Below are 23,737 nucleotides of genomic sequence, written 5' to 3'. Positions count from 1 at the left end.
TGGGATCGAATTCTATTGGCGTGAAGCCGACACCCCAGCTTGACTTCCCCACTCGGAACAGACCTTCTCCTGCCATCCCCAGCTTTTGTGCGTGGGGGTACTACCTAAAGCGCCACTAGCGTACACCAGGCTTGTTCTGCCATCTTACCGAAATTGCCTAGCAAATCACAACTCGAAATCTCTGCGGACTTTGAATATGGCTTGGTCGCAAGACGTGGGGTGCAGATATATTTCTCCGAGACTTTTCCCCGAAGCCTCTGTGAACTTGGTCATAGTGCGGAGACTAGTCCATTTTCTGTGGTACTAAACTCTAGAAGTGAAGTTTTGCTGATCTTTCCCCCGGATTTTCCAACCGAGCAGGGGTCCGCGCCCAAGCTGGCGATATTTAATGAAGAGTCTGGGGGTATCTTTCGGTCGAGATTCCCAACAATGATTTCTAGCTCCCTTTTGATGAACGAATTCATACATACCTTCCATTGATCCGAAATTTGAGGAGACACCAGTATTTTCTGTTCTCACGACCATGCTCAATATCAATATAGACTTCAAACGTCACAAATGGGCGATCCTATACTGCTCAATATCTGCCATAGGGGCCTTTGTCTTTGGATATGATAACACTTACTACAGTGGAATCCTTGGAATGCAGCAATTCAAAAATGACTACGGTAGTCAATATGAGAATGGCCAAAAGGCACTCGCAACCAGTTTCACTTCCCTTACAACTTCGAGTATTTACATTGGCGACATGGTTGGCGCTTTTATCGCTGGGCCGTTGAATGATCGTTTCGGCCGTCGAATTGTTCTTTGGATCGCTTCGTTTCTTGTTCTGGCAGGTGGCATTACACAGACTGCGGATACTCATATTGAAGGAGTTATTGTGCTGGGTCGAATTCTCATTGGCCTTGGGGTTGGTAACTTCACAGTCACGTCGCTTCTCTAGTGAGTGTCATTTTTTCCCCATTGCCACTTTCCATCTATCAAAGCTCTGCTAACAAGCTAATAGCATGGGGGAGATTGCACCTATTGAGATACGCAGCCCAGCACTCTACATGTACCAATTTATCCAATCTTGCTCGCAGCTAGTCGCTTCTGGGACCACACAAGGCACGAACGAAATCACGTCTTCCCTTTCGTACAAATTGCCGATGGGCGGTCTCGTCATTCTACCCCTCGTGGCTTTTGCGCTTTTGCCATTTATCCCAGAGAGTCCAACATGGTATGTGTTCCGAGGAAGACGACATGACGCCGAAACCTCGCTGCGAAAGATTCACCGGAATGACCCGAGCTACGACCCATCTGCTGATATCGCCCTATTGGAACGAGCGAGGGAATATGATAACGAGCAAGCAAAAGCGTCATCCTGGAGATCATTGATCTGCGACCCCGTCGAGCGCAAAAAGTTGATTTGGGCCGCAGGCGGGATGTATGCGCAACAAATCTGCGGCATTATCTTCTTCTATAACTATGGGGTGGTCTTTGCACAGGAAATTGGCGTCTCTCAGCCATTCACCATCACGCTGATCACCATGATTCTGCAAATTTTTGCGGTCGGAGCCTCGGTGCTTACGGCGAACAAACTGCGAAGACGAACGAATCTTCTTATCAGTACGGGACTGATTTTGATATCTTTTGTCGTGATTGGAGGCATTGGCACGCAAAAGGAGCCTTCGACTGCATCGAAATACGTTATCGTGGTCTTCTCCTACGTGGTCATCTGCGCGTACAATTTCGGACAGGGCCCTTTGACATATGCTATTACGCGTGAACTATCCGTTGGGGTGAATCAGGATAAGATCATTTCGATCTCGATCGTTGCGCTTTACTTCTTTCTGTGGGTTATTTCTTTCACAGCACCATACCTATACTATGATGCCGGGTTAGGGCCAATGGTCGGGTTCGTTTACGCAGCGACAACTCTCACTTCGCTTGCTTGGGTCTGGTTCTGTGTTGGGGAAACTCAAGAAAGAACACAGGTAGAAATTGCGGCGTTTTTTGAGGAAGGTATCCCAGCCCGTCAATGGCAAAGCCATGTCTTTGCTGGTAATCGGGGAGAGGAAAAGGACTCGGATGTGAGAACTTGACCTTGAACCCGTGGACCGCGACCAGCCGGAGGGCTTGAAGTCTTCAAATTCAGGTTCAAATTGAGGATTGAAGGCTTAAGATACCATGACATATACCTACTAGTAGTACTAGTTATCTAGGTAGTACTCCCAGTAGTATACTGCCAGCCCCAGCCTGGAGTACGACTTCAGTAATAACCAGACAAATTCAAGTTGTCATCCTACTAGTAGGCTAGAAGTATATGTAAGTCAAAGTCTGACACTGATAAAGTAGTAGTATTTCTTTACTTACCTCGGTAACGCATTTTGTACCTGATGGATTTTCTGTCCCTGGTCGTGTGTGGGCACTCTGATCTTGGAGGTACCACTGCTAGTACTATCAATCAGGGTCATGGTGCCATAGTTGGCACCGTCCTTCAACAGCCCTGCCGGGCTAGCTCAATCGGTAGAGCGTGAGACTCTTAATCTCAAGGTTGGGGGTTCGACCCCCCCCGTTCGGCTATTCCTACAAAAATCACCTGAGATATCTTTTTGCTTCTCATTCAAAATGACCTGTGTATAAGTCCAAAAGTATTAGTTCGGACCCAACAAGACACTATCCTTGAATACCCTACTTCATACCTCTAGAATACAATCCATAGTCTACTTCAGGTAGGCCCCGGATAAGCTTGGCTTGGCATTTCTTGTTTCCGCCAACGCTTAACCTAAGGTAAGAACCTCTCCACCTCTCCCCACTTTTTGGCCCTGAATTGCCCCAAATCTCAGCCTCGATCCAATCATCATTGCTAGGCAACAACTAAATGTGATCCCCCTCAGCTGGAGCTCCGTCGGCTCTCCAATCTATCCACCACAAGGCTAAGCCTAAAGCTGGTCATGACGCCATGCACGACCATGTCACCTTCCTAGTTTTTTCCAACGTTACAACGCGCGAGCCTCGGAGGACTCCACCAAACCCCTCAATTAGACAGCAGCTTGTTGTGAAACCGAAATTCCGATGTATCGCGACGGATCGCTCCGCCACTCGCCCGTTCGATCTGCAGGTGTATTGGCGAGGCTTGGTGCTCCATTGATCTCGCGAGAGCCATTCGGAGTTCCAGCATCGCTCAGACCATGCTCCACCCCCGACTTATCCGGAAAGTACTTAAACAAGTTCCCCTGGCCCTCACCTCACACTTGACCCTCACCAGGAACTTCCAGAGATCTCGCTATGCGTGTCCTCGTTCCCCTGACTGCCCTCGTGGCCACGGTCGCTGCTTTGAGCAGCCCCCATCGCAAGGCTACTAAGAAGTCCAGTGTCGTCAACCATATTCAGAAGCGAGACACCCATTCAGTGGATCAGGCAGACTACCAATATTTGAACAAGAAGACCCAGCGTAAGAATCACTACCATATGCCATAAGAGATTCGATGAAACTCATCATTCCCCATAGAATTCCTTGTCAACGGAAAGCATTTCCCTCAGGTTCCCTTTGACATTGGCGAGAGCTATTCTGGGCTGCTGTCCAACACGCCCCATGGAAATTCCAGTCTGTTCTTCTGGTTCTTCCCATCGACAAACCCCGATGCCAAAAAAGAGGTACCTTTCCGACCATTCTAACAAGCGTTTAGAAAAGCATGCGCTGATCGTCAACCTAGATTACCATCTGGCTGAATGGTGGCCCCGGCTGCAGCTCCCTCGACGGTCTTCTCCAGGAACATGGCCCTTTCCTGTGGCAGTCTGGCACATATGAACCCGTCCGCAATCCATTTTCATGGACGAACTTGACCAACATGGTCTACATTGATCAACCTGCCGGCACGGGTTTCTCCCCGGGCCCGGCTACCGTGCAGGATGAGATTGATGTTTCGAATCAGTTCAACGACTTCTGGAGGCGTTTCATCCAGACTTTCAGCATGCAGGGCTACAAGATTTACATCACTGGTGAGAGCTACGCAGGCCAGTATATCCCATACTTGGCTGCGGGTTTTCTTGACCAGAATGATACAACCCACTTCAACTTGAAGGGTATCCAAATCAACGATCCATCTATCAACGAAGACAGTGTCATGATTTATGGTAAGACTCATTTGAAAAACCATTTTATCTGTATATTGCAATTAGCTTACGACAAAACTTAGCCCCCGCCGTGGCCGCGCTGAACCACTTTTCCAATGTCTTCACTTTGAACGATACATTCCTTGCCGATATCAACGAGAAGGCCAAAAAGTGTGGCTACAATAAGTTCTTGGATACTGCCCTGACCTATCCCCCACCCAAAGACTTCCCCGTCACACCAGACCCTAACAAGGATGACTGTAATGTTTGGGACCAGATTCTTGTGGCTGCAACATACATCAACCCTTGCTTCAACATGTACCACCTAACAGACTTCTGCCCGTTCCTATGGGACGAGATGGGATTTCCCTCTTTGGCTGGAGGCCCGAACAACTACTTCAACCAGTCAGCTGTCCAAAAGGCCCTTCACGTCCCGCCTACCAACTATGCAGTCTGTGGAGGTAACATCTTCGGTAATGAAGGCGACCAATCCGTTCCGAGTGCTCTCGGCCCCCTCCCCAGCGTCATTGAGCGGACTAACAATGTGCTTATCGGCCACGGATGGCTGGATTATCTCCTTTTCCTGAACGGCACTCTGGTTACTATTCAAAACATGACATGGAACGGTGCCCAGGGTTTCCAAAAGCCACCAACCGAGCCGCTCTTTGTGCCTTATACAAGCGCACTAGACACCGTCGCGAACCAAAGAGGCTCCATTCCATGGACCAATGACGCCGGTGGTGGTATCCTGGGCACTGCGCACACTGAGCGTGGCTTGACCTTCAGCTCTGTCTACGGCTCTGGACATGGTGAGTGATGAAGTGTCTTTCCATAATGAACTTATGCTAACTTCTCTGCAGAAATTCCCCAGTATGTTCCCGGCGCCGCTTACCGCCAGCTTGAATTCTTGCTCGGCCGCATCAAGAGTCTCCAGGACAAGGGACCCTACACTGCCTAGGCATTCGCAATTTTCATGATTACGCATGCGTGAAGGATAAATGACCAGAGCACTGCGTCCTTCACGTCTTGTACATAATACTAGTGAAGCTACTTCACAATACAAAGTATCATTGCTGAACATAAGTTGAAATTATAATTTGGATATCCCACTAGATCGTCTAACACCTAGCGTAACTCGAAAATCAAGCCTCGCTTCTCTTCCCGAAAAACCGTCTCGAGGAATTCCAAATTCCACGAGCACCCGTTGCAATCTCATGTCTTCCATCGTAAAGAGGGTAAACAACGACGGCCCCAAAGGCTCCAAATTGCCATACAATCGCGACAGTGACCCACCCAGAAAAGAAGGACTTGGTGAAGATGTAGTCACGATAAAGTGGGAGAGGCCAGGCAACGATAGTGACCAATACAATGACGACGAAAAACACAATGGCAATGTTCAGCCAGCGATAGAGTTCTTTGATTGTTGCGTCGTCGAATGGATGCTGGATGTCGTCTAGACTCTGTTGTTCTACCGCAAGAGATGGCGGTGTCTTGGGCGGAGCCTTTTCATCGATAGCGCCAATACGCTCCGGGTCATTGCTGCTGATCGATTTCGAGGTGGGTGTACTCCCAACGGGTTTCTTGACCTCGTTTTCTTCGAACGCATTGGTAGTCTCATCACCGCTATCGTTCGGCGTCGTAGAGTTTGAATCGGCGTGTAGTTTGGCTTCGTCTTGTAGTTCGATACGGAGGAATACTCGCCAGTCGAAGGTGTAAGGCTTGTACAGCGAGATGAGAACGGAGTAAAGCGCCGGCGAGAAGAAAGAAGCAATCGCCGCATAAAGGGCTGGATACTGGTTTGATGTTGCCGCAATGTCCACCGCGCCGTACATTGTCTTCGCGGTAACGAGCCAGACAGTCAGACCCGTGAAGAAACCCAGTATCGGGGATAAAATGGCAGCAAGACGAGTTTGCCGCGACCAGAAAAGGGTAAGAATGACCGGGATGATTCCGGGACAGGATATCACAGGTCGCAAGTAGCCGATCCAAGTCATATTGGCGCCGCCGTAGTTCAATGCGATTGAAATTCCGGTGATGAAGACGCCGTGGATCACCACTGTCAGATGACTGACCTTGACGAGCTTCTTGTCTGTCACTTGCGGGTTGAAGTATGTTTTGTATAAATCATAGGACAGAATACTGCTGACTGCAATCATGGAAGAGGAAACCGTGCTGGTGATCGCCATGAAGAGCAGGATGAAGAATCCCACGATTCCGCCATCACCAATCAGTGCTTTGATGACATATGGCATCACCATTCCCATGCTGACTTCGGTGTCAGTTAGAGGGTTGGGATAAGTTGGGAAAATGGGGGTGTTGTGGATTGCCCGAGCTGTCAAGCCGAGTACGGTGCCGATTCCCCAGGGGATGCCGAAAACCGCGACAGCGGCGATGTTATAGCCAGGGACAGTAGCTTTGACTTCGGTTGCAAATGACTTTTGCCAAAATGCAGTGTCCTGGTAATATTGTTAGAGTATGAAAATTTAGAATAATGCTGGTTGGCTTACCATAACAACAAGAGCCAAGTTGCCAAACTTCAGAATTAAACCCCAGATAATTGCGCCCTTGGATTTAAAAGTGAGGACAGATCCTTCATAATTACCAGGGATGTAGTTCTCGCTCGCAGTAGCGGCCACTTTCTCATAGAGACCACCCAAGCCACCAATGGCGTCGTTTGTCAGAACAGCAATGGTGAAGTAGATGATAAGGATCAACGCAATGGCGGTATGCAGGAAGTCGGTCAAGAATGTAGCTTTCAGGCCACCTACTGCGGTATACAACACCACTGAGAATTGTTAGCTACTTTTCCTTGATTACGATTCTCAGGATATCAAGATGACTTACCTCCGAGTGGAATCAGAATAGTCGCTGCCACAAAGTGCATACCCGAAACACCATAGATGAGCTGGGACCCGGTCATAATCATAGAGGCGCACCCGAAGACATTATTGACCAGATTGAGGATAATGAAGACAACATGTCCAATCTTGCCATATCTCATTCGGACAATTTCAAGAGAAGTATGCGCGTAGGGAACTCGAATCTTGGCCATCACACCAAGTGCCGCCATTAATGCAATTTGGAAACATAGTCCAGATCCCCACCACTATAGGTTCGTCAGAGATTTGCCAATTATCGATGATAGAATACTCATACCAATGGAACGGCCAAGCCATATCTGTAGCACATTGCGGCCGCCAGCACAGTCTCGTTGATCCACATCCAAGATGAAAAGACCGCGGACGCAGTTAAACCCGTCCCAACAGACCGATTGGCGACCATGAACATCTCTGACTTCCCAGAATCCTCCGAAAGATACAACTTCTGGATTTTGACGGCGACCAAAATGACGCCGCAAAAAAGGACGCCAAGTCCAATCAAGAGTCCATAGGCCGCGCCCTGAGAAATCAGAGCCAGCTTGCCCGTGTCTATCGTATTCGACGACATGGTAGGATACCGACAATTGAGGAACACGAGAAGCAATGGAGTCGGGTCCTTGGAATTCTTATTTATTCATTTCACGGACCATTATCTCCTTGGCCTGGAGCTTGGTCCCTTTTCATGGCCAATGACCTAAAGGAACCACACGCGCCTAGAAGTGCTATATGGTCGGAGCTTTCTCGCGTCGTTCAAATCCGATATTGCGTTATGCAGAGCGACTCCAATATGACGTTCCGGAACGTTTTTAAGGCACCGAAAAGCGAGGTTGACTTCTGTCAAGACACTAATATTGAAAGTGCCAAATATGATTGGTCTTTGCGATCGTGTTTGGTGGAATTGGGGGTTGTGAGTCGCGATGGCGTGCGTCCATGGCGCGATAGCGAGTTGATTCTGCGCTATCACGCACCAACAAAATGTCCTGATTCTTCTCCACATTATCACCATGCTGTGACAGTCTGAAAGGGACCAGATATCTGTCGGCCGATAGGATCATATTCGACATCAGCCTGGAGTTTGGCGAGATGGTATCGATGGCGAGCAGAAGAGTGTTAATGTATGCAATTGTGATACCATGACTGCCGACAAACCCACTCGAAGGGTTCAAAACACGACACCTCCCAGTTTCTTGAAGTTGGCAACTACCGTTTCAACCATTCATCATTTTTGGAAGTCTCCGAAGAACAGAGATACCCATGGCAGAGAACAAAGAGCCTCAAGCAGGGGTAAATCCCCCCGAAAGGCAAAAAGCAGATTATCCTGAATGCCTTCGTGATGAACACACCCGGCCATTTGGCCCCTGGCCTGTGGAAGCATCCTCGAAATCAAACAGACCAGTACAAGAAACTTTCATTCTGGACGAATCTCGCACAACTTTTGGACAAGGCAAATTTCCATGCTATGTTCATTGCGGACACCCTTGGCCCATACGACGTTTACAAAGGCCCGGCTAATGTAGTCCCATCACTCGCCTCGGGCGCACAATTCCCAGTCAATGACCCTCTCTATCTGGTCCCTGCCCTGGCTGCAGTAACCAAGAATCTCATTTTCGGCGTCACTGCTAGCGTGACTTACGAAAAGCCTTATTCACTGGCACGCCGCTTGTCGACGGTTGACCACCTCAGTGATGGGCGCTTGGCGTGGAATATCGTCACTTCTTATTTGGACAGCGCTGCAAAGAACCACGGATTGACGGAGCAAATTCCGCACGATGAGCGATATGCTATTGCACACGAGTATCTGGAAGTTCTGTATAAGCTTTGGGAAGGCAGTTTTCGGGACGGTGCTGTTATCGCTGATCGTGAAGCCGGAACCTATATCGAAAGCGATGCTGTTCGGCAAATCAATCACAAGGGGAAATACTTCGATGTACCGGGCCCCCATTTTTGCGAGCCATCCCCGCAGCGGACTCCGTTCCTCTTCCAGGCTGGGGTTTCGGAGGCTGGGAATGGGTTTGGGGGTAAGCATGGCGAGGCCATCTTCATCGGGGGCCAGACACCCGAAGGGACCCGTTCGACCGTGGATAATATTCGCAAAATCGCGCAAGGAGAGGGGCGTGACCAGAATCATATCAAAGTTATTGTTGGCATCAATGTGATCGTCGCGGCCTCAGACGAGGAAGCAAAAGCAAAGAGGGAGGAGTATCTTCGATATGCGGATGATGAAGGCGCTCTCGCATTATTTGGTGGGTGGACAGGCATCGACTTATCAACTTACTCAGATGATGAAGATTTCCGTTTCAGCGACTCTCCACGCGTGCAATCAGTCGTGCGAAGGTTTTCTTCCACCGTTCCGGGTACGGAGAATCTCCCATGGACCAAGCGAAGGATCGTAGAATACATCAGTGTTGGCGGTCTTCAAGCCAAAGTAGTTGGCAGTCCTAGAACCGTTGCAGATGAGCTGGAGAGATGGGTTGAGATTGCTGGAGTGGATGGATTCAACCTGGCACATATCACGAACCCGGGATCTTTTGAGGACATTATTGAATTTCTCCTTCCCGAGCTCAGACGCCGAGGAATTTTCCGTGCAGAGGTTGAGAAGGGGGGGTGCTACTGCAAGGGATGTGTTCATTGGGTCGGATCGATTGCCTGAAGATCACCCAGGAAGCAAGTTCAAATGGCGTGCTGGGGAAGAGGTTCCTCAGTATCAGCTTCATGAAACATCCAGCATTACAGAAAGTTCGCCATGAGAGTGGGACACCAGTATGCAATAGCATTCACACTGAAATTAGAACTAGCGATAAACTATCAATATGAAGATGACATGTAATTCATAATTGCTCCAATCTTTATTAACAACAGATAGACTCAGGCTTGCTCCGAAAGATCAGTTTTAGACCACCAAAATTTCGTTTCTTGTCTCGCCCATTCATCCACAACGATCTTCGCAGGAGGAGCTACTAATCAGTTCCTCATTCCACTTTCCTAAAAGCATCACTTTCTGATCTCTTGGTTCAAAGGGCGACCACTGCGGTCATTCTGGATATTGCCCTCGTACAGCGTTCGGGTCTCCCGTCGTAATGATACTGGTAAGATATGCATGGAGCATTCTTGATAGTTCATTTTGAGACTCGAAGATCTCTCAGATATCCTATTTGGATGTCTCATACTACATACTGTCCGCATGATTTGCGCCGATAATAATGCGAGAAAGTGCCCAATGGTATAGATAAACCAAGCCGCCCTGCGAAGAAGCAAGATGGGCTGTCTGACGGACCGGTGCGACGTAGGCGTAGTGTCCATATGCTGCCTCTATGCGCCGGAATTGAGCTCCAAGGCCTTCACCTGTCTCGTTATATGGGGATCTGTGATCGATTCTTGGATCTGGATATAGCTGTTCAATCGAATCTAGTTCAGAGGCTGAAAGGTTGGGCAGAAGAGTCTGCCAGAACGTGCAGAATTCTGATGGCTCGGACATTTTCTTACTGACATAGGCGTTTGCTCCACTTGTGTTGAGTCTGGTCATTTTGGGTATTCTGTTCCATGAATGAGAACGCCATGCTTCCAGTGGTTTGCGTGGAATCATCTCTTCATCGATAACTGGTTGGAAGGGCCATCTTAGTGAGGGATTGTACTTATCAAACACCATTATTTGAGCCTCAGTTATTTTTGAACTCGGGAGGCTGCGCAGGTATGGGAATATCTCTGTTTTATCTAGGTCACCTGGGCAATTGACCTCTCTAAGAAAGTCTTGAAATTGCTCTTCGTGGATCTTCGCATTGTAAGGGCGGACAGCTCGGCAGGTGGGTGATCCAGATTCCATGATCGCACGATGAAACAAAGGGGGCTTAGTATGATCATGATTTAGCATATGATGACCAATTTATCAAAAAATGTCAGAATACATCAAGATCAGAAGGTTATCGTCCAGTTTCTCACCGAATGCGCCCCCGCAGAGAGACCAATTAGGGTCACATTTCCCGGATCCCCAACAAATCGACCAATGTTATCCCGAACCCATTGAAAGAGAAGAACCTGACCTCTTAATCCCAGATTTAATATACCTTCATTTTTCCTGACTTCTGAAGGCAAAAATCCAAGAGCACCTATGCGGTACCCGAAGCTCACAGCAACAAATGGCTTCTCTGACCAGGCCACCATGGAAGCGCTATCGTGCATAGCAGCAGCACCCCGATTGAAGGCGCCACCATGCAAATAAATTGCCACTGGAAGTGAATCGTGGGAATTGGTAGGTCAGAAAATATTTGCGGTCAGACAGTCCTCGCTTTGCTCTAGGTTTGGGCCTCCGGAAAGCAGTGCCTTTCCAGGGGCTGCATAGCCGTACTTTGAGCCATCGAATATCTCGCTGGACTCTCCTATTTTCAGCGCAGGCCTGAATCGTCTGTCTCCTGTTGGAGGTATAGCATATGGAACCCCGAGAAATGCGTCGAGAGGATGAGGAAATCTATCGACTATCTGGATTCCGAGGATTTCCCCTTGGGGAGCTTGACAGAGGGTCTTGTATTTGATGCCATGGAGATAGTAATGAGACCGATCGACCTTCAAGTTTCCTGTCCTTGTATTTATTACGATATCATAGTATCATGGGGCCTTTAGTTTAAAAGGGTTTGTTTTTATAAAAGTTTCCAATGTTAGTAATTCATTATCCGATTCGTTATCAACCTTGGAACTTGAATGACTATCATGGTCGGTACTTTTATTGGTCTCGCTTTTGACCCCACCCAGGCTGCTATATATAGGCGGTCTGCGAAGAAGAATCGTGATGGGGAGAGTTATGGTAAGCCGGTCCCAGAGGCCCGTCTGTATTCTTCTATACCGGGCAGTCTGCTCTTCGCGGCTGGTTTGTTCTGGTACGGATGGAGTAGCGTTGGTGATGGATCTGTACACTGAATTGTGCCCACGCTAGGCATTGGATGTACTGGTGTGGGAATCTATACGATCTTGATGGCCGTTAATAACTTTCTCATCGATGGCTATGAGAAATATGCTGCGTCGGCCTTATCTGCTACCTTGCTGGGCCGAAACATTATTAGTGCTTTTGTACCGTTGTCTTCCACTGCGCTGTTCACGCATTGGGGTATGGCTGGGCCGGAACATTGCTGGGGTTTATCGGGCTTGCTCTCTCGTTCGTTCCTGTGGTGTTAGTCTGGAAGGGACCTGCAATCCGCCGGCGCAGTCCGTTTATGAAGGAGTCGATGTTTGACTAGTATCGAGATCGAAGATCACAAGGAACTCGGGAAATGGTAGCAGCGAGCGGTAGATGCTAGCAGGTATGCTTCTTTTTTGGTTTTTCTTTTTGTTTTTTAGTATTATGCTGGTAGAGCCTGTAGGCACTACGCAAAAATGAAGCTTATATAACTCTCAATATCTGGAATAAAACAGCATTGTTCACAAATCCTTTGACGCCTGCGCTTGGCCAGGGTCTATAGACAAATCTATCCTCGCAATCGCTGTACATTTCGCGGAAATTCTTCATGAAGAGCAGTCGCTCGCTGGTCATGGGCTCGCAATCACGAGCTACTTGATCCAGTGAAAATTTTTAGGGGTATATGCCCAGACACGCACACGCTTAGAAGCAGAAGACCTGGTCCTCCAGCTTGCTAACAGGGCGGGCCTTGGTGAAGCCAAGAGACTCGGTGGCCTTCTTCATGGCGCTAACCATGGGGGGGAGGACCGCAGAGCAAGATCTTGACGTCGGCGGCGGGGGCGGGCAGGTGTTCCTGTAAGGCAAAAGTTAGAGCTCGGAACGTATTTCACCTCGGTACATGCCGATCACACGTGCGGGTCCTTCCTTACCTTGATCATGTCGGGGGTGACGAAGCCAACGCCGCCAGTCCAGCCCTGAGGGGGGTTGTTCAGGACGTAGTGGACGTTGAAGTCAGCATCCTCCTTAGCGAGCTTCTCAAGCTTCTCCTTAAGCAGGATATCCTCGGAGTTGACGTTGGCAAAGATCAGGTCGACCTTGGTGGTGTCATTGCCGCCGTTGCGGGGACGGTTGCGGATAATGGCCTCGATGACCTGGAGCATAGGGGTGATACCAGTACCACCGGAGATCATACCGATGTGACGGCACATGTTGGGAGTGTAGACCATGGCACCCTTGGGGCCGCGGACCTTCATGGTGTCGCCGACCTTCAGCGTGGTGAGGTATTTGGAAATGTTACCCTGAGCGTAAGCCTTGACGAGCAGATCGAAGTAACCGGCCTCGTTGTCGGAGGAGATAGGGGTGTAGGAGCGCACAACCTCCTTGGGCTGGCCCTCAATAGTGGCGGCGAGAGAGATGTGTTGACCAATGGGCAGACCAAGGATATCGGTGGGACGGGGGAGGGCAAAACGGTAAATGGCGACATTGTGGGAGATGTTGTTGATCTCCTTGAGCTCAAAGTTCTGGAACTCGGTGGGGTTCAAGACCTTACGAGGCTCTGCGACGGAGGAATGTTAGTAAGACTGGGGAAGTTACACTGCGATCGCGGGCCACGCGATCATGGTGGGTGGGATTAAGGGACACATACTACTACTTCCGGTAAAGAAGGCGAGGCCAGTGAAGACCGTGGCAGCAGCGATAGCATACGCGACAAACTCGGGCTTGACGGCGTACACACCTGCGACCAGCAAGGCCGAGGGGATGAGGGCGGTGCCAACGTTGAAACTAGACATTGTTAGAGAAGGGGTCAAGCGAATCCAAGGCAATTTGAACAATAATAAATCGGGTCATGAATAGCCGTAACATTAACATACCTCATGGCGGGGGGAGTTGGATGAAGAGGAAGTTGAGAGAGAAGGGAAGTTCCCAAAATGATAAAGTGGAAGTGGAAGAAGCGTGACTTCCTCTCGACGGAGTCCGCTCTTCCGCCCAACGGAATTTCACTCCTCTTTGGGATTTCATTCCCCTCACATCTACTTTGTCCTTCATTGCATGGCATTCATTGCATGACGTTAGAGTCATTATATTCATTCTTGTTCATTATATTCATCTTTATCAATTGCATTGCATAAATTCCCATCATGGCCCCTCCTGCCTTCAATCTTACTGCACTGGATCACCAGCTCCTCGCCATGACCGACGAGGAGTTCATAGCCCACGACTGGGATGATCTACAAGGCATTATCGGTAAGTGAGCAGAGACACAGCCCCTCCCCTCTTCTCTCCTCATTTCCCCAAAAAACTTCCCCCTCACTCACCCGACTAGCCCGGAATGATCTCGCCGCACTGAAGCGGAAACCCTCCGATCTCCGCCGATACCTGGACTGGAGTGCAGCCACCAAAGCGCACTATGGCTCCATCATGAATTTTATCTGTCAGCGCCGTCTAGGCTGGTCATTCCCGCCAGCCTCAACCGAAACAACCCCGGGCTCCACGCCGTCCCCAGCATCCGCCTCCAGTACACCCGCGGCTATTCAAAGTGGAGTCACCTTCAGGAACCCGCGCCCATTTGCCGACCCTGAAGACTACAAGATTCTCCGGAATGACTGGCCCTACGGCTTGGACCCCGGCATTTCGCATCTCGTTGTTTGGCTGCGCACCCCGATCCCGGTCCAGGGCGAGGAAGGTCATCTCACTGATGAGTCAAGAGCTCTAATTGAGGACTTTGTTCAGCGGACTTTTGTTGATCGTCTAGCCCGGGATCCGCAACGGCGCTTCCAAGACCCTAAATCTCAGATTTTGTGGTTTAAGAATTGGGTTGGGTTGCAGAGTGTACGCGCGCTCGAACATGTTCATATTCTCACTAGAGATGTTCCGGAAGATATTCTCTTCGAATGGTCGGGGGAGACTGGCGTTACGAGGGAGTAAGTACCAACCGCATTGCATTGCATCGCGTCGCATTATATTACTAGTACGTCGTATGACTATATCATGAATTCAATACGCCCTATATGCATCTCCTTCTGTTGTCCAGTTTCTCTCTCGTAGTATGCATCTCTACAGCCTAAGGTTTGATGATTTAAAAGTTAGGAAAAGAATCGAGTAGAAATATAATTCAGAAAAAAACATCAACTAAGCCATGAAAATAAAGATGCCGGTATCACGATGCGCCATTCCACGCAAGAAGTTGGAAAAAGATAAAATAAAAAATGTACACATGCAAGGCCCTCAATTAAGTCTTCTGCTCCTCAACAAATTTGAGCGCCTCCTCCCGAGAAACCACATCAATGGTACTGGCCTTCTGTCGGAAGCTCACGCCGTAGCACTTCTCGGCGACATGCAGCATCTCCGGTCGGAAGGTTGTGCAGATAAATTGGCCGTTAGTGGAGTCGGAAATGGACTGCAGCATCTGTGCAACGGCTGTACGGTATTGAGCGTCGAGGTTGGCGTCGATTTCGTCGAAGAGGTAGAAAGGTGCCGGGTCGCAGGCTTGGATTGCGAAGACAAGCGCGAGAGCGCAGAGACCTGAAAGGAACTTGTTAACAAAAAAGTGGGATTGGAGAAATGGGACGGGGGCTGGCTTACTCTTTTGTCCACCGCTCAATTGCTGGATTCGTTGTTGGTCGTCGTGCTTGCTATTGAAGCTGACACTAATGCCGACACCGACGTAATTCTCTACACTCTGTTGGGCCTCCTCGTCATCTGAGTCGACCTCGTCTTCGGCCCGAGTAGTCCGATCGGTCTTGCGCTGAATGATAAGACGACCGCGACCGGCAGGGACCAGTTTCTCGAAAACGTTGGCGAATTCGCGAGATACCTGCTTGAAGGTACGCTCAATTGCTTCATCCTTCCGTTGATCGAGAACGGAAATCAGATCATCGATAGATTTCTGCGACGCGTCCAGTTCCTCACGACGGGTTGTCAGGGTCTCGCGCTGCTTGGTGAAGTTGTTATATTGCTCGAACGCCTTCTTGTTGACATGTGAGTATTTCTTAAGGGCCTCATTCGTCTTGTGCAGTTTCTTCACGACGGCGTTGGAATCTGTGTTCTTGTACTTGGTGAATGCCTCGTCAGGCAGGACTCCCAGATCGCGAATGTTGGCGGCGCACTCCACAGCCTGCTTGGTCAACGCAGCCTTCTTCTGCATGCTCTTCTCCATACGGCGCTGGTGTTTCTCGATGGAACGGGCAAGATCCTCAAGGCTGCGGCGAGTCTCGGAATTGTGCTGCTCAAGATCGTTGACCCGACTATTCTGCTCCTCGATGGAAGTATCAACCTGTTGCAGGCGTTTGTTGAGCTTCTCCAATGCCTGACTAAGACGCTTCTGCTCGCGCTGCGTTCCTTTCAGGTTGCCTTGAACTTCCTCCTCGGCCATATCGATATCGCGGTTCGTAAGCTGGTCCAAGCGAGGGTTCAGGTTCTCTCTCAATTCAACCTCCAGCAAGGATTTCCGCGCCTCGAGTTCACTGCGAGCAGATGAAAGCTCTTGATATTGTCGGCGAAGTTCTTGCACGGATCCACTCAGACTTTCCAAAAGACTCTCTTCCTCATTTGTCAGTGCCTTTTGGAAAGGCGAAGCCAACTCGGCCTCGAACGCGCTAGTCTGGTCTTTCAAAGCCGCGAGGTTTGATTCAACGTTGCGGAGGGCCCGACGTTTCGCATCAAGGCTATCGGTCTTGTTTTGTAGGAGCTCACGCTTGCTTCGTAACTCTTGTCGGAGCGGACCGCTGCTGTTCTGTGCCTGGTGCTTCTGCTGCTCAAGTTTCTGCAATTCGCCAACAGCCTTGGTGATCAACTGGTCCAATTTCTCCAGTTCCTTGCGGATCTCTGTTCCACGGTTTCGTTTGGTCTCGAATTCGTCTCTCCATTTGCCAACGCTCTTGACGGCATCAAGTCGTGAGTGGCGTGAATCATGGAAACCACCGGTCAGGGCACCGCGCTTGTCAGATCGGTCACCCTCAGGGGTAATAGCGTTAACACCGTGGCTGCGAGCATACTGGGAAGCGACCTGAAGGTTGGGGCAGATGATGGTCTTTCCAAAGACGTGCTGGAAGGCACGGTCATAGGAGGGATCAAATTGCATCTTCTCGATCATGGGAATCACATCACTGGCGCGGGGCATGTTCATGGGCTTGGAGCGCAGACGGTTAAGGGGCATAAACGTAACACGGCCTGCTTTCTCCTTTTGCAGAATTTCCAAAACCTTTGTTGCAGTTTCATCAGTGTCAACAACGTAGTGGAACAAGCTCTGTCCAGCAGTAACTTCCACGGCAGTGCGATATCTATCGTTCACATCGAAAAGTTCGGCGAGGGTACCGTAGACGCCATCAAGATTATGTTGGCGCTTGATTCTTCGGACCGCAGCCAATCCACGGCTAGTATTTTGGTCCATCATGTGGGAAAGAGTACGCTCAGCGCGCTCCATTTCTGATGACGCACTCGAGAGGACGGAGTCAAGCTTTGCCTCTTCGCGCCAGAGTTCCCTATATATTCTATTAGTATACAGCCTATCTGGGCAATGGTGGAATTTACTCACTTTCGTTGATCCATCAAACGATCTCTCTCATCCTTTGCATTTTGAACCTGCTGGTCAAAGGAATGCAATGTATCGCCGCGTCCATCAATCTGTTTACGCAGTTCCTCGACCTGAGGCTCTAACTGGGCAATCTCACCCTCTAATTCACTGATGTCGTCTTGTGTTTGGGAAACAACGCCCTCCACGGTCGAAGTAGAACGCTTGCTCTCTCGAATTTCCATGTTCAGCCACTTGTCCCGCTCAGACTTATTCTTGAATCGGGAGTTGCGACCTTGCTTAGCGTAGAGCCGTTGGCGGGATGTGTCGGCTTCAGTAAGTTGGGCTTTCACACCATCCTCTTGGTCCTTTAAGGCGTTGAACCGCGGGAGAATCTCTTGCAATTCAGCCTCTCGCTGGCTAATAGCAGTTTGGACAGAGTTGAGATCGGAGTCATGGCGAGACTTCAGAGCCTGGGCGGCAGCTTGATTGTCGGAGAGAGACTTGGCCTGAAGTTCAATCTGTGCTAGAGATTTGGAGGCTTCACGACGCTCATCTTCCAGTTGTGCCTTGTCCACCTTCAGGAACTCGATTTGCTGGCGACATTCGGCAATTTCAGCATCAATCTGAGCCATTGCCTTCTCACCATCGATGAATTGATCACGGTTATTGTCGGCATCTTCAACACCATTCTGCCTTTGTTCCTCTAGGTTGTCTAGCACGTTGGAAATTTCGTGTTGCTCGCGAGAATAGATCGTGTACTCGAGGCAGCGGCGTTCTTTGTCTTTGTCTTGGTAGTTGCGAAGTTCATCTTTCTCCTCCTCCAGCTCGGCCAAACGCTCATTGATGAAGTCTAAGAGTTCGTCGATCTTGGTTCGCTTGCTGTTGGTGTCATGCATAATCTTGAGGGATTCAGAGCGGCGCGCCTCGTAAACCTGGGTACCAGCGACTTCTTTCAGAAGCACCAAACGCTCCGAGTCTTTCATATTTGTCAACGCCGTCACACGACCTTGGGGAACGATATAGTATGGGTTGGATCGAGAGAAACCGGCGGACTCTAGGAGGTTCATGACGTCGTTCTTTGTCGCATTCTTCCGGTCCAGGGTGTATTCATCCTTCTTGATACCGATTGTGCGGCGGAGGACGACTTCGGGCTTGCCGGTGGGAAACCGATCATCGGAGTTGTCAAAGATGATCTCGACATACGCCGACATCACGGCCGAACCAGATCCTTCCTGCGCAAGATTAGCAAAGACACAACGGGGGCTGCTAGGAAAAGATGTACATGAAGAAGAGCTTGTCGTTCCTCACGGCCAAGATGGGTGTAAGCATCGCTGAGAACGAATCGAATGGCGGCGAAGAAGTTACTCTTGCCCGAACCATTGCGGCCGACGATGACATTGTGTTTAGGGGAGAAGGGCTCGATAACGGTTTGGTCCTTGTAGCTGTGTTCACAATTGGGTCAGATGACATGCCAATGGGTCTTGTATAGACTGATCTTGCTGCGCATACCTTTTAAAGCCCTGAATGATGATCTGCTTGACATACATCTTGGGAAGACGCGCGACGCGATGACAACTGCCACTCACGCATTACCCGGCCAAGGCCGAGGTGTTGAAAGAGAAAAAGTGATATAGAGGACCTTCGTTCGCTTCAAGTCCTCGCACCGCGAGAGAAAGGCCGACTTGAGCTCAGAAGTGGAATTTACGATGAACGATGAGAGACTCGGACGCGCAGAAGCGCGCGTGTTGCCTTTCCGGGCGGGGTTGTTCTGCCGGGCGGTGACGGGCACAAGAAAAAAAAAAGGTGGAAACTGCAGTCGGGCCTCCACCAAGGTTCCCTGTCGACTTTTTGCTCTTTGCCCCTCACATTCGTTCTATTGCGCAAAGATGAGTGAGTCCGAGACGCCTATCCAGGTGCCTGGCCTGGCCGATGGCCTTGCACCATCCCACACCTACCTTCCTAACCAGGGTTATGTCAATCCTGATGGTACAACTGCTGCCGCGGGGCAGGAATCCACCGAAGTGCCCGAGGGGCAGGAGGAGGAAGAAGAAGACGAAGATGAGGAGTACTACGACGATATCTTCGAGGAGTTGGACTCCGAGGACATTAATTCTGCAGACCCATCCGACCTGACCAAAGCCTACAACCGTCAGCGCAAAATCCAAGACCTCGCTGCCGATTCCAACGTTCCCAGATGGACATACCCCAAGACCAACACCCAAAAGCCCACCATCAACACACACGCCTCCGTCGATGACCAAGTCAAGTCGCTCACTCGCCATGCTGCCAAGATCAAGCTCGATACTCAACAATCCGGCCTTCAAGGCAAGGGCAACAGTGGAGGAGATCGGGCGGACCGCGCCACATCAGAACAAGTCCTGGACCCCCGCACTCGCATGCTGTTGTTGCAGATGATCAACCGAGGAATTGTTTCCGAGATTCACGGCTGTCTGTCTACCGGAAAGGAAGCCAACGTTTACCACGCTATGTCCGTTTCCGAAGACGAGGACGCCGCCCCGATCCATCGTGCCGTCAAGGTCTACAAGACAAGCATTCTGGTCTTCAAGGACCGCGATAAGTACGTGACTGGTGAATTCCGTTTCCGCCAAGGATACAGCAAGAGCAACAACCGCGCCATGGTCAAACTGTGGGCCGAGAAGGAAATGCGTAACCTGCGCCGCATCTACGCCACCGGCATCCCCTGCCCGGAGCCTCTTTACCTTCGCCTGCACGTTCTCGCCATGGGCTTCATTGGTAGCTCTAAGGGTATCCCCGCGCCCCGCCTCAAGGATGTTGAGTTTAGTCGCGAGGAGGCCGAGGAGCGCTACCGCTCCCTTTATATCGAACTGCTCGGCTACATGCGCGTCATGTACCAGACCTGCCGTCTTGTCCACGCCGATCTGAGCGAGTACAATATGCTCTACCACAAGAAGCGCCTATACATCATTGATGTCAGTCAGAGTGTGGAGCACGATCATCCCCGCAGTCTGGAATTCCTACGTATGGATATCAAGAACGTGAGCGACTTCTTCAAGCGCAAGGGCGTAGACACTCTCCCCGAGCGCGCTCTTTTCCAATTCATCGTTTCCCCCGATGGCCCTAGCGACTTCACCTCCGAGAACAACGAGATGACCGAGACGATTGAGAAGCTGCTCTCTGCTCGCGAGGAAGGTGATGCCGAACAGCACGAGTCGGAGGATGTCGACACCGCCGTCTTCCGTCAGCAATATATCCCGCAGAATTTGGAGCAGGTTTACGACGTCGAGCGCGACGCTGAGAAGGTGCGCGATGGTATGGGTGGCGATCTTGTTTACGGAGACCTCCTCGCCACCGGCAAGAGCAAGAGCAAACCCACTCCTGTCGAGGACGAGGCTGCCGACTCAGAGTCTGACGGTAGCGGCGGCGTCTCAGTCTCCGGCTCCGACGACGAGAGTGACGATGAGGAAAAAGATCCCTTCGCACCTAAGCAGCCTCGTGGCAAGAAGCACGAGGACAAAGATGTCAAGCGTGAACATAAGCAAAAAGTCAAGGAAGAGAAGCGCGAAGCACGATTGAATAAAATGCCCAAGCACATGAAGAAGAAATTGGTCTCGACCTCTTCGCGCAAGAAGAAATGAGTCATTCTCCCTCGGCTGAGATTTGTTTTTTATTTTCCGCTGTGCATGGGTTTGGTTTGGCATGATTTTATGATTAGATGCATATATGGGATGGAGCATTTGGATATAACTCAGGCTATGTTTGATACCTCGATATAGACTCGATAGGATTTATGCTAGTTCATGAAGGCTACTTTTGCAAATTATTTAAACCTGTTGTTGAGATCAAGCTTCCAACCTTCCAAGGTTGAAGAAGTTCAAGTTTCCTAGAAGCGATTTTCACACCACTATCTAGACCATGCTCCAGGGTGGGCACTGCTCCTTGTCCGAGCCTACCTATCAGAGCTCTCTTTGAACATCACTTTCGACCAACCGCACTCCCACCCTGCCAGTAGTACTTACATCCTCTACAAAAGTAAGGAGTATGTATCTACTGATCGTAGTGTGTTTTAGGAAGTAGAAGATTGGATGGAGATCAGACCAAATAGCTTTCATCACTTAGGTCTTGGGCACTAGGATGGATGGGCAATCCCAGGAAAGGAATGCAGTTTGGAGATCTTCAGCAAAATCTTCAATTTAGATAGTGCCCACTACCGGCAAGAAAGCCTCTTCATAGATAAGTTCAATAAGCTGCATGCTTCTCACCCCTGAACAAGATCCCGCTCTTTCGATCTAACACGCGCATAAGCCTGCTCAATAACATCCTTCGGCAGAGCGGGAATGACTTCGCCCTGCGAAGGGTCCTCGGCCATGGGGACCTTGGCGCCAGCGCCATCGTCCTGATTTTCAAGCCCCTCTTCGTTATCGAAGGCACCTTCCAATTGACCGCCCGATACGCGCAGGAATTCCACCTGCATCGGCGCACGACCGATCCCGGGCCAGATATCGGACGGTAAGAAATCACCCTGTTCGACGCGGAAGGCCTCGCGGTCGGTGACGTCTTCCTCGTAGAGTTGGCTTAGCTTATGCTGAGTGTCCTGAAGGACTTTCTCCACGCGCTTTCGAACGTGGGCTCGGCGGGCGACTTCCAGAATCAGGCGATCATAGGCATTCAGGAAGCCTTCGTAAAGGGCGTGGAGGTCGGATAGTTCGGTCAGACCGGAGTTAATTCGGTCGTTTTCTTCGCTCCATACGTGGGTGAAGTTATGCGCTTGCGCAATGTAACGTGGAAGACCGGTGGATGCTAGTGTAGAGAGATGGCGGTGGACTTCCAGTGTGGCACTGGAGATGGACAAGAGGGCGTCGCGCTGCATCATGACTTGTTCAAAGATGGTTTCCATATCATTAATGCGGTCTTGGAATTCCACAACAACGTCTTCTGCAACGGGGGTATCGTTTACAATGACCCGCAGCATATCTCGATATTCTTTCTGCGAGATGGGTGCTTGGGGTGCGTCGAGAGTCTCCTCGATTCTAAGGACCCCCTCGTCGCTGACATCCGTGGGCATATCTCCAGTGATGGACCGCGCAGCAGCACCACCACCTTCTGTATGTTTTAGTACTTTCACGCAGAGATCAAAATGGTTAGCAAGAGATTCAAGATTCCTGGCCATTTTCCGCGCATGTTCCTCTAATGACTGAAGCATGCCCGGCATGGATGAGACGGCCTGGAGGTCCGATTCGGATGCAGACGGTGATGACGAAGACACCGAGGCACGGGATGAAGCTAATTTGGTGGCTGAGCGATACCGATGAAGTGCCTGCCGGATAGACTCGAGCTCGTCATCGAATTCGCGATTGGAGGTATCTAATTCTCCGCGGGCGGAATTCGTGCGGTCAATGGAGTCCTTCATGGCGGTGTGCAGCTCCTCCACTCCTCGCTCGTCTACAAAGTCGTGCAGAGTCCTGGACTCCTCGTTCTTTGGCCGGAAGGAGGCATGGACGATTGTCTCCCGGAGGAGGTCCAGTGTATCCCGTAGCTGCGCATCGGCGGCATCTAGGTTCTTCAACGCGTCTGCGAATTCACTTCGGCCTCGTTTTGATATATCCGCGACCTCTGATCGGACATTGTAGAGTAGCCGGAGCTGGCTGTTCAAGCCACGGCGCAAAAACGTGGTTCGGGACGACACGGCCACGCTATCTTCCAGGGCCATCCGGGCCTCGGTGACGATCTCGTTGGCCCGCCAGACATAATGATACGAGGACAGGCCACGCTTGGCTACAATGAGATAAGACACGAGAGTCTCCAGGTTGGGCAACGCGTCCGGATCGCTGTGTTCGGTATCACCCTGAGCGATGGAGGCGGAGGAAGACTGGGATGACATTCCGACGGTGAGGGGCGTGGCACCAGTTGAACCAGTTTACTGGCGATGTCGAGCAAGGATGAAGAATGGTGTGCGATGACGAGATGGTTTCAAAAGTTTCCGGGTTGAAGGTAGCCGCCGGGGCTCCGGAGTGATTTACAATCGAAACTGGCCGAGCCTGGGGTCTAGATCACCCCTATTGAGACGGGTTGTTTAGCTGAAGGTCTCACGGGTGTGTTGATAGATCAGAAGGGTTGAGCGCTCAGGCTTTCGTAGGGTTTCCAGCTGAGTGATAGCTCTCCACCAGTGACAAGCCAGTAGTTACAGGACGGGTATCTGATGGCCAGTCCACTTCAAATGCAAGGCAAAAGGGTAAATACCGTGGATCGGAAAAGGTAGTGCTGCATGCAGTACTCCGTACGAAACGGAGGGAGAGGAAAAAGCTTACCTAGAGCTTTGTAGATCACCTCATCGGCCGAGAGAGAAAGCGAGGATATGAGAGATGATGTGCGCCGTGGGCGGTG

The 23,737-nt window shown here is 50.4% G+C and overlaps 11 protein-coding genes across 11 annotated transcripts; 6 read left to right on the top strand and 5 right to left on the bottom strand.

The window, feature by feature from the left end:
• Positions 1 to 523: 523 nt before the first annotated feature.
• On the top strand, positions 524 to 2,084 carry N7533_008110 (uncharacterized protein; the record flags this gene model as incomplete). The annotated part of the gene is made up of 2 exons (XM_057104760.1): positions 524 to 942; positions 1,007 to 2,084. The coding sequence occupies 2 exons, from the start codon at positions 524 to 526 to the stop codon at positions 2,082 to 2,084; spliced, it is 1,497 nt and encodes a 498-aa protein (XP_056959717.1).
• Positions 2,085 to 3,270: 1,186 nt separating this feature from the next.
• cpdS (uncharacterized protein) lies at positions 3,271 to 5,056 on the top strand (the record flags this gene model as incomplete). Its single annotated transcript, XM_057104759.1, has 5 exons — positions 3,271 to 3,436; positions 3,494 to 3,639; positions 3,699 to 4,119; positions 4,182 to 4,907; positions 4,959 to 5,056. The coding sequence occupies 5 exons, from the start codon at positions 3,271 to 3,273 to the stop codon at positions 5,054 to 5,056; spliced, it is 1,557 nt and encodes a 518-aa protein (XP_056959716.1).
• A 184-nt stretch (positions 5,057 to 5,240) lies between these two features.
• N7533_008108 (sodium:solute symporter family protein) lies at positions 5,241 to 7,545 on the bottom strand (the record flags this gene model as incomplete). The annotated part of the gene is made up of 4 exons (XM_057104758.1): positions 5,241 to 6,554; positions 6,606 to 6,883; positions 6,943 to 7,204; positions 7,255 to 7,545. The coding sequence occupies 4 exons, from the start codon at positions 7,543 to 7,545 to the stop codon at positions 5,241 to 5,243; spliced, it is 2,145 nt and encodes a 714-aa protein (XP_056959715.1).
• A 765-nt stretch (positions 7,546 to 8,310) lies between these two features.
• On the top strand, positions 8,311 to 9,627 carry N7533_008107 (LLM class flavin-dependent oxidoreductase; the record flags this gene model as incomplete). Its single annotated transcript, XM_057104757.1, has 1 exon — positions 8,311 to 9,627. The coding sequence occupies one exon, from the start codon at positions 8,311 to 8,313 to the stop codon at positions 9,625 to 9,627; it is 1,317 nt and encodes a 438-aa protein (XP_056959714.1).
• A 341-nt stretch (positions 9,628 to 9,968) lies between these two features.
• On the bottom strand, positions 9,969 to 11,549 carry N7533_008106 (uncharacterized protein; the record flags this gene model as incomplete). Its single annotated transcript, XM_057104756.1, has 4 exons — positions 9,969 to 10,150; positions 10,248 to 10,821; positions 10,914 to 11,200; positions 11,252 to 11,549. Coding segments are annotated over 4 exons (1,341 nt in total), but the record flags the coding sequence as incomplete, so codon positions are not given.
• Positions 11,550 to 11,678: 129 nt separating this feature from the next.
• Positions 11,679 to 12,140, top strand: N7533_008105 (uncharacterized protein; the record flags this gene model as incomplete). The annotated part of the gene is made up of 2 exons (XM_057104755.1): positions 11,679 to 11,835; positions 11,902 to 12,140. The coding sequence occupies 2 exons, from the start codon at positions 11,679 to 11,681 to the stop codon at positions 12,138 to 12,140; spliced, it is 396 nt and encodes a 131-aa protein (XP_056959712.1).
• A 424-nt stretch (positions 12,141 to 12,564) lies between these two features.
• Positions 12,565 to 13,652, bottom strand: N7533_008104 (cytochrome b5 reductase family protein; the record flags this gene model as incomplete). The annotated part of the gene is made up of 3 exons (XM_057104754.1): positions 12,565 to 12,715; positions 12,772 to 13,417; positions 13,508 to 13,652. The coding sequence occupies 3 exons, from the start codon at positions 13,650 to 13,652 to the stop codon at positions 12,565 to 12,567; spliced, it is 942 nt and encodes a 313-aa protein (XP_056959711.1).
• Positions 13,653 to 14,000: 348 nt separating this feature from the next.
• Positions 14,001 to 14,787, top strand: N7533_008103 (GIG1 family protein; the record flags this gene model as incomplete). Its single annotated transcript, XM_057104753.1, has 2 exons — positions 14,001 to 14,106; positions 14,186 to 14,787. The coding sequence occupies 2 exons, from the start codon at positions 14,001 to 14,003 to the stop codon at positions 14,785 to 14,787; spliced, it is 708 nt and encodes a 235-aa protein (XP_056959710.1).
• A 304-nt stretch (positions 14,788 to 15,091) lies between these two features.
• On the bottom strand, positions 15,092 to 18,921 carry N7533_008102 (chromosome segregation protein SMC; the record flags this gene model as incomplete). The annotated part of the gene is made up of 4 exons (XM_057104752.1): positions 15,092 to 17,342; positions 17,396 to 18,606; positions 18,657 to 18,816; positions 18,884 to 18,921. 4 exons carry the CDS (start codon positions 18,919 to 18,921, stop codon positions 15,092 to 15,094), a joined length of 3,660 nt encoding a protein of 1,219 aa, XP_056959709.1.
• A 339-nt stretch (positions 18,922 to 19,260) lies between these two features.
• On the top strand, positions 19,261 to 20,991 carry N7533_008101 (serine/threonine-protein kinase RIO1; the record flags this gene model as incomplete). The annotated part of the gene is made up of 1 exon (XM_057104751.1): positions 19,261 to 20,991. The coding sequence occupies one exon, from the start codon at positions 19,261 to 19,263 to the stop codon at positions 20,989 to 20,991; it is 1,731 nt and encodes a 576-aa protein (XP_056959708.1).
• Positions 20,992 to 21,611: 620 nt separating this feature from the next.
• On the bottom strand, positions 21,612 to 23,234 carry N7533_008100 (autophagy-related protein 17; the record flags this gene model as incomplete). The annotated part of the gene is made up of 1 exon (XM_057104750.1): positions 21,612 to 23,234. One exon carries the CDS (start codon positions 23,232 to 23,234, stop codon positions 21,612 to 21,614), a length of 1,623 nt encoding a protein of 540 aa, XP_056959707.1.
• Between the last annotated feature and the right edge of the window lie 503 nt (positions 23,235 to 23,737).

This window comes from Penicillium manginii (genome assembly GCF_028828005.1).
Source record: "Penicillium manginii strain IBT 31320 chromosome Unknown utg000005l:1.0-5665137.0:1.0-5668048.0, whole genome shotgun sequence".
In the NCBI taxonomy this organism is placed as follows: Eukaryota; Fungi; Ascomycota; class Eurotiomycetes; order Eurotiales; family Aspergillaceae; genus Penicillium; species Penicillium manginii.
Note: the sequence above shows the minus strand (reverse complement) of the source record. Positions and strands in the feature narration are given on the sequence as shown.